Source organism: Stegodyphus dumicola, chromosome 8 (genome assembly GCF_044657685.1).
Source record: "Stegodyphus dumicola isolate Sdum_Otavi_A_Nest chromosome 8, ASM4465768v1".
In the NCBI taxonomy this organism is placed as follows: Eukaryota; Metazoa; Arthropoda; class Arachnida; order Araneae; family Eresidae; genus Stegodyphus; species Stegodyphus dumicola.
In genome coordinates, this window is record NC_140775.1 from 116,906,318 (window position 1) to 116,919,042 (window position 12,725).

The 12,725-nt window shown below is 29.8% G+C and overlaps 1 protein-coding gene across 1 annotated transcript in view; it reads right to left on the bottom strand.

Moving 5' to 3' along the window:
- The window catches only part of Ercc1 (DNA excision repair protein Ercc1), a 49,840-nt gene that overhangs the window by 13,035 nt on the left and 24,080 nt on the right, over window positions 1-12,725 (bottom strand). Inside the window, exons 4-6 of the mRNA XM_035354770.2 lie at window positions 11,122-11,225; window positions 8,744-8,843; window positions 8,501-8,577 (exon numbers count right to left, since the gene is read on the bottom strand). Of these exons, the coding sequence (XP_035210661.1) occupies window positions 8,501-8,577; window positions 8,744-8,843; window positions 11,122-11,225 (281 nt within the window). The remainder of the gene's footprint in view (window positions 1-8,500; window positions 8,578-8,743; window positions 8,844-11,121; window positions 11,226-12,725) is intronic.

Genomic DNA, 12,725 nt, shown 5'->3' on the forward strand with positions numbered 1-12,725 from the left:
TCTTGTCTCAGGGGTAAGAATTAAGTTACTTTGATGATTGGACTTTGTCACTATGGCCGATGGGCCCTCTTTTCCTTACCCGCTCCGATTTCCTGGCTGGGAACTAGCTGATAGTTGACATTCTGATTGTCCTTAGGGGATTAGATCAATATAGCTTATTAAAGCCCAACTGGGCTAATATAAGCATAAGCAATTAGCATTTAAGCATTTAAGCAGGCTCAATGCTTCTAGTTCCTGCTTTCCCGGCAAGTGAGTGAGCGGTTTCCAGCCCCTTCAAAAGGATGCATGCAGTCCGGTGAATAAAAATGCCTTGATTCCGGTTTGCGAGATGATGGTTCCAGAGGCTACCATTCGAGTGACTGCCATGGGTGGCATCCATGTTCTTCAATGAAGGCGGAATTAAAAATACGTGAATGGCGATTCCTTGTGCAAACGGAGTTAGGCCGGTTTTAAGTGTTTTCAAGAACTTCATTTAAATTTTCAGGAGTTTTTCTTGACCATTGATCATGAACTTATTGAATGGGTAGCCAGCTTTATTTTTAGGCCGCATAATTACTGTTTAGGACATTTTTGTTTGTATAGAATGCCAGTGTTTTGGAGACCAGGTAAAAATATTGTTGGATGAATGATGATTATATTATATTTTTCCTAATACTCTAATATTGTTGACATTTATTTTTTGTGTTTTTATTCTTTATTATATTGTTAATAAATTGGATAAGTTCAAAATCCTTTATTGTCTTCAATGTCTGCACAATATATCTCAGGGAGCTTTCATTGCTACTACTGCTAAATGTTTAATTTCTTTAAACTTTAAATTTTGCTTTAGCATCAATAATAATAATAATAATAATAATAATAATAATAAACACCCACATAAAATCAGCATTTTGATATTATGACTTCAATTTTTGAAGTTGTGTATTTAATGTACTTGTTTTTAATGTGTATTAATACAAAGAATATCACACTAATAGAAATAAACTAAACAGGCAAAATACTAAAATCCTAACTATACACACAGAAATAAATACCATAAACATTAAAAAAAAAAATTACAAATACGAAATAAATAATAAATAAATAAAAAAAAAAAAAACTAAACAAGAATTACTTGTAGGTAATTAAATTCCAATTTAAAAATTCAGCTGTGTGTGAAATAATTCAAAACAAGGATAGACATACAGTCCTACATTGCACATTTTGCACTCAAAATATGTTGTTTGCTTTTGTGTTTCCTTGGTTTTAGCGCACACAACGCCTCTTCTCCTACCTTTATTACCTTTTCCTTTTCCTTCAACGTAAATTTTCAGAAAGTAATAAACTTTTTAAAAAAAGTAATAAACTTTTTTGTCTTCCAGTTAGATGGAAAGGTGGAATGTCTGGTGATTTTGGATAAATTTTTAAGTTTTTAAGTAAGGTCTCTTAGCCATGGCTAATGGAATGAAACTGAATATAACCCCAACACATTCAGACCCAAAATTTCTTCAAAAGACACTCAGAAATATTTCCTCCTCAAACAGTGTGTGACATCAGGTTTATAATAGAAAACTTCCTGTTTTTCTAAATCGAAAACAGCATCCACGATGACCAGAAAGTGATCAACATAATGCCTATGTCATTATATATAATGACTATTCAAGGCATTATGTATAATGACCTATTGAATCGAGTAAAAAACAAAAACGCTGGCTCTTTTCTGAGAAATGTGAGCAAGATGCATTATGTGTCGAGAAAGCTGATAGTCTTTTCCCTTCTGTAATTATGTTGCAATGTTACTTTTTAATTAACCATGAAAGCTTATGTTAAGTTTCAAAATAAATAGGAAAAAAATCCTAACGAAATAAACAAAAATGCCTGTTACCTTTTAATTCACAGGCACACTTATAAAAAGCCGTAATTTCCAGTTTTTTATTTCAATAAATCTCTCAAAACCAGAAGCACAAAACAGAAACTAATGCCAGTACATGAAGGTCAAATGCTGTATGAATCAATTCATGTGAAAGCAATTACCACTTAGCTCCATTTACTGGCTTTTAAAAACTCAAATAAATTTTTCCATTTTAATGTCACATATATGGGACGCTGGGCTGGTAGGAGCAGAATCGCTGCATCCCGTATATGGGACGCTGAGCTGGTAGAAGTGGAATCGTTGTGCCGCGCACATGTGACGCTGGTCCTGAACGGGTTAAACTAATTTTGTTTTTTAGTACACTTTCACAGATTGTAACACTTTAACCTACTGCGTAAATATAAGTTACATTTTTTATGTATTGGAATGATTTTCATGATACATTTGAAAAAAAATTAGATATATTAATTGCAAAATTTGTATCAAAAAATATTTATGTTAATGTTTTAATCAGTAATATATTGTCACTGATAGCAAATATTATGACTGGGCATTAAAATTTTCAGCATTTTGCATTGGTTATTTGTGAATAAGGTATTTTTAATTGAGAATATGTTTAATTTAAGTATAAATTATTTTATGCTCATATTTATAGATGTGAACAAAGTTTTGAATAACTGTGATCAATTGACTTCTATGATAAATAAAACAAAATATAGCTTCACATTCATTTCAGGGCCAGTTTCATTCATGTGCATGTGCTCAATTTCTTGAAGAATGTAATTGTTTTTGATCAAATTTCTGAAATGAACTGAAGTTTACGAAACAAGTCTTTTAAAAAATAATGTTTTTCACACAAAACTTTTTCTAATGTTTAAATAAATGATAAATAAAAGATTATTTTAATCACAAATATCACAGAATGTCATGCTGGGCAACAAATCGATCATTTAGGACATTAATTTATGCCTCATCTGCCATGCTGTCTAACATTTCCCCAACAATTTACTATTTTTTCTGAGATTTGAGCTTTTTTCTTGTGTGTGTGTGTGGGGGGGGGCAAAGAAATCCTTTGACAGTGATGCATTAGTTTATTAGGCATTACAAAACTTCATCAGTTCCAGAATAATTTTAAAAAGTAGGATATGAATGATGATGTCATATATTGACAAAAATGCAGCTAAGCTGTAGGAGATTACTTTGATTAAACAGATATTCTCTTTATTTAATTTTTTTTTCAATCCTCCTTAAAATCGGTGATTTTTCATTTGCAACATCCTTATATTTTGCTATTTTTATCATATATTTTTCAAAGTAATTTATTTAATATAGAAGCAATCCAACATCTCATATAAAAGTATGCAAACTTCAGTTTTTAGACTGAAGGGTAGACAGTCGTCGTTCTTCAAAGCAATTTTGCTTCCGAATGGAGATTCTTTGCTCATCTCCAATGAAACCCATAGTTTTCCTTTAAAAGTTTCTCTGCACTTCAAAAAATACTTAATACCATAAGTAGTATGCTCAACAATGAACAATCTAAGTTTTCTTCACTGATGCAAATGTAATAAATTCCATGCGGTACTTTTGCACGTGGACAGAAATATACACTATCTAAATGAAAAGTTCTGAGACAGATTTTCTTCCTGACATATAATTATAACTGGGATAAAACTGGAAATCTAATTCCCAGGTGTCATTGATCGACTGTCCAAGAGGATTCAGCATGTTTGGAATGATGGAAAGAGAGGTATTTCTTCTTGCTGCATGACTACTCGCCTGCTCACATGACTGCAATTGTGATGCGGTTCCTAGCAAAATAAAATATATCAATTCTTAACCACTCTCCTGTTCACCTGATTTGGCAGCAGGTGACATTTTTTTCATTGTCAAAAATCAAACTTCATGTGAAAGGTCAATGCCATGACGAGGTAACTGACTTCAAGCCACAGTAACATGCAAGATGAAAAACATTCCAAACAAAGATTTTTCTAACATTTTTATACAGTTGTATGAATATTCTTTGCATTGTATTCAAGCAATGAGAGACTATGATTAACTATAAACTTCATCTTAAGTTTCTTCTAGTCTTCATTAATCAAATATCAGAACTTTTAGACAATAGTGTAGGTCATAATTCTTTTCATCCACTTCAAATCTGTGAATAATGAACAGAGATAAGCTTGTTGGTTAGAGTTGAATTCAACATATTGCTATTACTTAATATTTAAATATTTTTCTCTCTGTGAAATTTAAGGAAAAACCCACTGAATTAAAAATTGTTTACTCATTACACAATTATTCCTACTTTCCACTCCAGGTTTAAAAATGGCAAACTGTGCAGAAATAATTTTATAATATCTAAAAGCAGATTTTTTTTTTTTTTTCAATTTAAACTTTTTTTTTTCTTTTTTTTTAAACAGAGGGATTTTATAATTGTTCACTTATAAATAAAAATGTAGTAGTTGCATATAGTATGTTAGAAGCATCTTTTTGGGTCATCATTTTTGAAATACAGTCAAAAGTCGTTAATCCGGACTCGTCGGGACTTCGGCGATTCCGGATTATCGATTTTTCCGGATTATAGATCATCAGTTTAAATCTCGTAAGATGGCACGCAGAAATTCTAAAATTAAAAATATGAAACCGTAATTTATGAAATAAAGAACAATTATGATCTAAAGGGTATCAAAATAAAAAAAAAAAAAAAAAAAAAGCGCTTAATATTTTTTTGTTTACTTTATTAAACATTTCTCTCAATGTAAGTTGCTTCATTTTATGTGATAATACTTTCTCTTTAATTCTATAAAAAGACATAATTTCTTGTTCAGTTACAAAGTTCCGCTGTTCAAGTCCCATTAATTGCTGTGCCAAGAATACCGACTAACTTGTCAATCGAAATTTTTTCGTTTTCACTAACCTCTCTGTCACATTCTTCATGTCTTTATCCATTTTTTGCAGCAATTCCACTTTTTGTTTGTTGGACATCGAAATATACTTTCGTTTTGTAGATCCTTTGGAAGTTCCAGCATCGGAAATTCTATTTGACATAATCGAAAGTTCAAGTTTACTTTTATAAAATTGCTCTTACAGTCTGCAAAAAATAATAAGCGAGATCCAATTCGAAGATTAAGGAACAATGCAATCATTAACATTAACTGAAATAGATAATTTTAGCTTACACCGTCCGTTATACATTAAACGTGCAGGCGAAAACGTATTCTGCACTTGCGCACACGCATATGCGCAGTAGTCAAGGTCTTACGCGCACGCGTAAAATGCCTGTGCGCAAGTGCCAATGCGGTGCATGCGCAGAAAGTTTGTAACTTTGAGGTCCGGATTCATGCCCGATTGTAAGACAAAAATTCTACAGATGATCAATGACAAGTCACTGGCTTTGAGAGTCACAAGTGTCCTTTGTCCGTATGGTTCCATTGTGTGTCGTATGGTGTGTATGGTTTCACTAAATTAACCTTCTTTCCTTTTTTTTTTTTTTTTTTCAAATTTCTTGCACCGTAAGACATCAATGATCACCTACAGATCACAAATGACTAATGGCTTTGATGATCACAAATACCTTCTGACTAGGGTCAATAGTGTTCTATGGTTCCATTGAATTAATCCCCCCCCCTAAATTTCCTGCATTGAGGCACATTACTGATTTTATGGGTTAAATGTTGTTACTGGTAACCAGTGTATAAGTCATCAGTGAAAACATGCTTTGATAGGATTGGAATTCTTTAAATTACTGATTTATTTAAATTTATTTCATTACCCATGCTGTTATGTATAACCAGACAAGCCAACTCACAAAACACAAAAACCAGAATTCTTTCACTGATAAAAATAATTTTAGGCAGTAAAATAACACAAAAAGGAAATTCTTTCTTTCAATCACAAACTATAAATATACCTATTTAATATTTGAATGTGAAGTTTTATATACAATTAGTACAGAAATACTCTTATATTAAAAATATGTTTATTACTTGAAAAATTTTGTACACAAATACAAATTGAATCCATTTCTATAAAATTGTTAACAATAACATCAGATTTTACTGTCATTCAGAAAGTCTCGTAATTTTAATCATAGTAATTGCAAATATGCTTGTTTTTGCTAAGAAAAGTTTAAAACATTGTTTACAAAAATCAGAAATCTCCTGCCTAAATTGAAACATTTGGCAATCTACATATACTAAACTTGGCATATATCAACTTGTAGATAACTGGTGACTAACCAAAAAAAAAAAAAAAAAAAAAAAAAAAAAAAAAAAAAAAACTAAATTTATTGCACTATCTCATATTGATGATTCAATGATAATTGTTACAGCACGGTGACCACTAATGCTTAGGTCACCTGTACAGTGACCTAAAGGTTATATAAGTGATCAGTGATCAACAGCTTTTTCGGGTACCATTGTGCCCCCATAGAATTTTAATTAAACCTTTTTTTTCTAAATACACTACCACCCTACGTTGGTGACCTATTTGTTGAGCCTAAGTGTTTTTAACCTGTATATCACCAGCGAGCTTGGCAGGTATTGATGTGCTTTGATTTTATCTAAATTTATTGCACTGCTCTTCAGTTGGAATCTAAAAATTGACCTCAGAAAATCTTCAACCTGTAGTCCATTGGTGACCTTGATGGGCAGCAGGGCACTTTAATTCAATGTTAAGTCAAATGTTTAAATTTACTACACTGCCATACAATGTGTTATGTGTGTTTACTCTAACTGATGCTCAAACTACAGGACATTAGTGACTGACAGTCTTGAAAGGTAATACTATATTCTAAATTAATTTTAATTAAAAAACATATCTAAATTTATTGCACTGTCTCACACCAGTGGCCCACCAGTAGTTTATACTCAACCTGCAGGTCACTGTCGGCTGTGATGGGAATCAAAATGCTTTGATTTAATTTTACTTTAAATATCTATTTAAATTTACTGCACTGCCCAACAGTGGTGAGATGTAAGTTGCCCAAAATCAGCAATCTGCAATCTCAAATAGGCCGCATGCAGCCCCTGAAGCAATTTTATACAGCTCATGAGTTCTTTTTAGTTATGCATATGTTGCGAATATGATGCCTAAAGTTTGCAGATAGAAAAGGCTATTGAAACGATAACTAAAACAGTAAATTTTATGTAGAACAAGCTATGAATCATCAAGTTTGTAGCTTTGTTTGAAGAAACTGAAAGTGAATACAGAGAAATTATTTAATATATTGAGGTGAGGTAGTTATGTTGGAGAGCTGTATCAAAACAGTTTTTTGATTTGATACATTAAAATTTTCATGACACAGAAATATATAAAATCATCCCGAGCTATATAATAAACAGATCTAGCAATTATTGTTCAGTTAATTGAGTATTTAAATATTTTTAATAAACAGCTTCAAGGAAAGAATACATTTTATTACTGGCATGTATGTTTGCAATGAAAGTTAAACAGAATTATGGAAAGCACAGCTTAAATCAAAATATTTCATACATTTCCTACATCCTAAAGTTGGTCCTATTATTTCAAATGAAAAATCTTAAAGGTATGTAAGAAAAGTAGCATTATTAAAACAAGAATTTAGGGAAAGGTGAAGGCAACAGAATTAACAAATGGAGCTAATTAATTTGCCAGTGTGATACAATCTTAGTCAAGGATTTGAAGATACAGATTTGATTATATTTCATTCGTACTTGTCAAAAATACATACCATCAGTTATGAGTTGTTGATAAAAGAACAATATCTAAGATTTGTATATATAATACACACCTGAGCACATACACTCAGGAACACTGAAAATATTGCACCAAGAAGGAAGAAAGGTACAATCGCAAAACTTTGCAAATAAGTACAGTGAGATCCGATGTGCAAACGATCACACACCCTACAGTGGCACTGCAATCAGAAAATGGGCTCTATATAAACCAGCACACAGATTCATAAACAAAAAGATTCACAAACATGATGATCCTATTCCAACTTAGAAGGATTTTAGTGAGCCAAGAATGTAAAGTAGACATGTGAGAAGACATTTCTCACAGTTAAGCGAGCTTGAGAAAATAATTTACTCGCAGACTAGCAGTCTGCAAGTAAATGATTTAATTTGTTTTAATAATCTAATTACATGATATAATTTTAAATACATATAATTAACAGTACATCCAGTATATGGATGATTTTTATTGACATCAATAGCATTATTTTAGTTAATAAAAGATATTTCTAATACTATACAGTCTGTAATTGGTTTTGGTTTAAATTTTTCCTAGCCCTTGCACTGACTTTTTAGAGTGATACAAGAAGATACAAATTTATTTCACATCCACACTTTTGCTTTCTCGTTTTCCTTCAGAAGATTGTACTGATTTCTACCTATATGTTACTTTTCCACTAGTTAAATGTTTGCTTTTGTGTGATTTCTTAAATATGCTACTAATAAAAAACAGAAGCCCTTATTCAAAACAGTTAAAGATTTTTATATTAAAATGTATGTCTCATTAAAATTGTTTTGCACAATTTATAGAAATTTCCAGTCAATATATTTGTGTATAATTCTCACTTCATCAAAATTACAAGACAATGCATAGATTAAAAAAAAAAAAAAAAAAAAAAAAAAGATATTTTACAAACAAATAAAATAAAGTTACCTCCAAGAAACCATTAAAGTACAGTCAGCTAAAATTGCTATCACAGAAAGATCTTTTAAAGGTGGATTTGGCTCTGCCTAAATAATGAAAATCATTCCAGTAACTGTACAAAATAAGTAAAAGAATCAATTATAACTATTTATGGAAACATAGAAAAATGATACAACTTTGTTGTTTAAATTTTTCAAAACACATGTATATGTAACCAAATGTGCATAATTTAACATATATTGAGCAATTTACCACATCTACTTGCACCAAAAGAACTCTTAAACTGTATGTTTTCCCCAGTGCTTTCAGGCGCTCATGTATGTAGTTGGGAAACAGATTATGATATCTCAGACTGCAAAAGAATTAAACGAATTAACTATATGCAAGAAATAATTTTCAACTAAACAATATCTAAAAAAAAAAAAAAAAAAAAAAAAAAAAACACTAAATTTGAAAATGTTATTTATTGTTTATTAATTAAACTACTGATAATAAATATTTAACCCAGAATGTATGTTTCTTTCAATTCACAACAATTTAAAAATTAAAGAACTAAAGTTTCAGGTATGCTTATGAGAAATTAAGAAAATTATCAGAGATTAGAAAATTACCATTTTAGCATTCATTTACATGATTATTACATTTATATCTTATGAAACTTTTATGCCATTTAAAAAAATTATTTACTTTAGAAATTCTATTAATGCTTACATGTTATAGAATGAAAGTAAATACCTTTAATACTTGAAAATCTGAAAACACTTCCACAATAAATGCTTAGTAATTTTAATTTAATAAAATGTTTTCCTATTTCTTCCTGAGTACAACTTGGTGATATCTTATAAGTGTGAAAGTAATTTTTGTAACCTTCTTAAAATTTTTAGATTTCTTATAATAAAGGAAATGAAACAAACAGTAATCTCCCTTTTGAATGTAAAAGTAATTACCAGCATGAAACATTTCTACAATATCATTAACAATTAAACTCAAATCTTTCTACATTATTCACATAATACCAACAAAACTGCCTACACTAACACTAAGAAATAGTTGAAAACTTATTATCAGACCTATTTATTGCTGTAAATAAAAAGAATTATAAACAGACAAAATTTAGCCAAGTTATTAGAAGGTTAAGAATTTTGTATTTAGATAGCTAACTTTAGTAAAATTATTGTATTTCCCCGTGCAATACAGTCCGAGACAAATTTGAAGAGAAAGCTATGCCGGAAAAGTAAAAATACAGGAGCACACGCATTTAACATTGAGTAAATGGATATCTTGATAATTTGTATTTAAATTGAATAAATGTAACTGACCACTATGTTAGCTGTAACCATAATTCCAAACTGTGTTTTACATTCCAGAAATCTCGAGAAGCAGAAAGTACTAGAAAAGCTCTCATACAGCCGGTTTAAAACTATTTAAGGAGAGAACTGAAGAGAGCACATATGCTCTCAGTTGCTTAGTTACTGTTGTTGTGAGTTGTTATTTCCATGTGAATTGAGAAATCTGAGTTAGCTTTTTCTTTGGATGCTCTTTGCATTGGTTGTATTTAATGTTTTTAGTAGTCTGAAGTATAACTACTGATTATATTGCATGATATTGTGAACACTTGTACAAATACCTCTGAGGAAAATTAAACAGTTCTGACACATTTCTTTTGATAGAATAAATTTTATTAACATATTATCGGACTTGTGCATTCAATCTATTATGAATCTGTAATTTATATGGGGCGACATACAATATACTATTAAAAATAGATTTAATTGATAATTTTTTCTGTAAAATGTTTGCCACATACCTTTAGTCTTCATAGCAAATAGTAATAAAGCTAAGATGCCATTAAACTTGAACTCATTTTGTTAATTCGATAAAAGTTTTCCTAAACATTCTTACGTCAAACCATGCTTCAGTCACTGCATATAAAATTACATTTTTCTACTGGAAATCTTTCATATTTTCTTCATTTCCACTTTGAATACAAGAAATATATTCAAAAAGTCCAAATAGAATGAATGACCTCTTATTCACCAAAATTTTTTTCCTTTGTGACATTCAGATATTTTCCCCACCATGTTAGCTTTTAAAATTTTTAAAGCATTAATCAATGAAATTCAAAGCATGAAAAATTGAAAAAATTTTTTAAATTAAAAGTTTTTCATCCTCTTCAAATGTTAAGCTCATAAGTCTTTCAAGCATTCAATTAACATTGCAAGGACGATTTGTAAAATGGGTATTCCAAGCACAGATAATCACTATATTATAATTATTTTTAACTTTGTTTTTCAATTTGTTAATATTTAATGTTAATGACCTTTCACTATAAAAACCATTGGTTTGTAAAATAAATGCATACTAGTATTAAATTATACTACGAATAAAAATGCCACTCAGAAAATTTTCAGTCTAATTTTCTATTGTCATGGTTCAACAAAATAACACATAATTCCCATTAGATTTATGAGGTTTACCTATCACAACCATTCCATATATGTATATAGAATTTTCTCAAATTTATGAGAAAAATAAGAATGATTTTCAAGCTTTCATATTAACTGGGCAATTAAATTACACTTAAATATTATAAAAAATAAGAAAAGATGCATATAATATAAAATAAATACCTCAAAAACAACGCACAGGCAGTTTTCCCCATAACATAATCTGGTTCAATTTCTGAGAATTCCCAAGGGACATTTGTAATGCTTTTTAAGAGTGGATTACCTCTCTGTAAAATCAAATATAAAGAAAAAGTATTTTACATTTTTCTAAAAATAACTGCCACATATTTCCACATATAAGCAGAGAATTTTTGGAACTTTTTCTAAAGCTAAATTATGGGGGGGGGGAGGGGTCACCTTATCTGTGGATGGATCAATCTTGCAAGAAAATTAAGTATCTCTCACAGCTGGAGACAAATGATAAATTGCTAAATATCACAATTTTTTTATTTAGCTTATGAAAAAAATTTTTAATGAGCTGTTTTATTTTCAAAATTATTTATAGTTGTTTATATAATATTGTATATATAATATTTGCTTTTTATTTAAAATGAAAAATCTGATGACAAAATTTGCTGCCGCTTTTCTTTACTCTCGAATTTGCTTTTTATTTATGGAGAAATGCCCAGCAGCCATACTATTATTAAAATGTTCAGCAAACTTTATAATCTGTAATTTAAAATTTGCTGTAAAGGAATTTAGCTTCCTTTCATTTTTCAGAATAAAGCACAGATACCACAGATTGTGAACAAGACAATGAATGCAAAAAATATGTTAGGTTTATACAGGGTTCCCAGAGTTAAAATTAACATCATTGGTGTCTGGCATTTTACTTCACAGTGACTTGATAGGAAAATATTCCGCCTTTTTTTACCTGCTTGGCAACATTTTTGTGCTCATGGCGATATGTTTGAATGTTACAGGAATTCTTTTTCACTTCTGCTTATATACAAATTTTGAGTTTTGGGTAAATAAATAAATAAATAAATAAATAAATAAAAAAAGCACTCTCAGTTTATATTCAGAAATATATAGTAATACAGTATTTTTATATTACATATATTCATAAGTATTATTTATAGCTAATAAAAAAAATCTGACCATTCCTCAGAGATTCTTTTTTCTTCAGATAAAACTCATTTTTACAAGCTAAGCATCCCATGCTTAAACATATTCTGATGAAGTCACAATAATTTACAAATACTGATACTGGAATTAATTCATCTCCATAAATAGGTAGCTCTAATATATTAAAATATTTCCCTATTTGATATTGTTAGAAATATTAACAGCTTTAATTTTTTGTTACAGTTATGTACACTAAAGGCATGTACAATCCAGACAGCTCGGCAAATACTACTATTCTACGAAGCATAAAATCTTTTTAAAATTAAATGTGTAACACAACAAATTGCAAATCCTAAAAGGCAATTCTTTGATATTCCATAAAATGATTAATTTATATTTAAAAATTAAAAGAGTACATAGCTCAAGCAAATGGACAACTTAAGCAATAAGTCACATATTTCTTTATAATTTATATTTTCATACAAATTTTTTAATAACATTTCTAATTTTTGATTTATCTGAATCACTATAATATATAACTGATAGTTTTTAATGAACCTGTGCACTACTACCAGTATTGGCTCCCACATTTTGGTTGAAATGTATTAACCCCCTGAATGACTGCCATCTCTGGTTGTGAGATTTGTCTCTTGGTATAT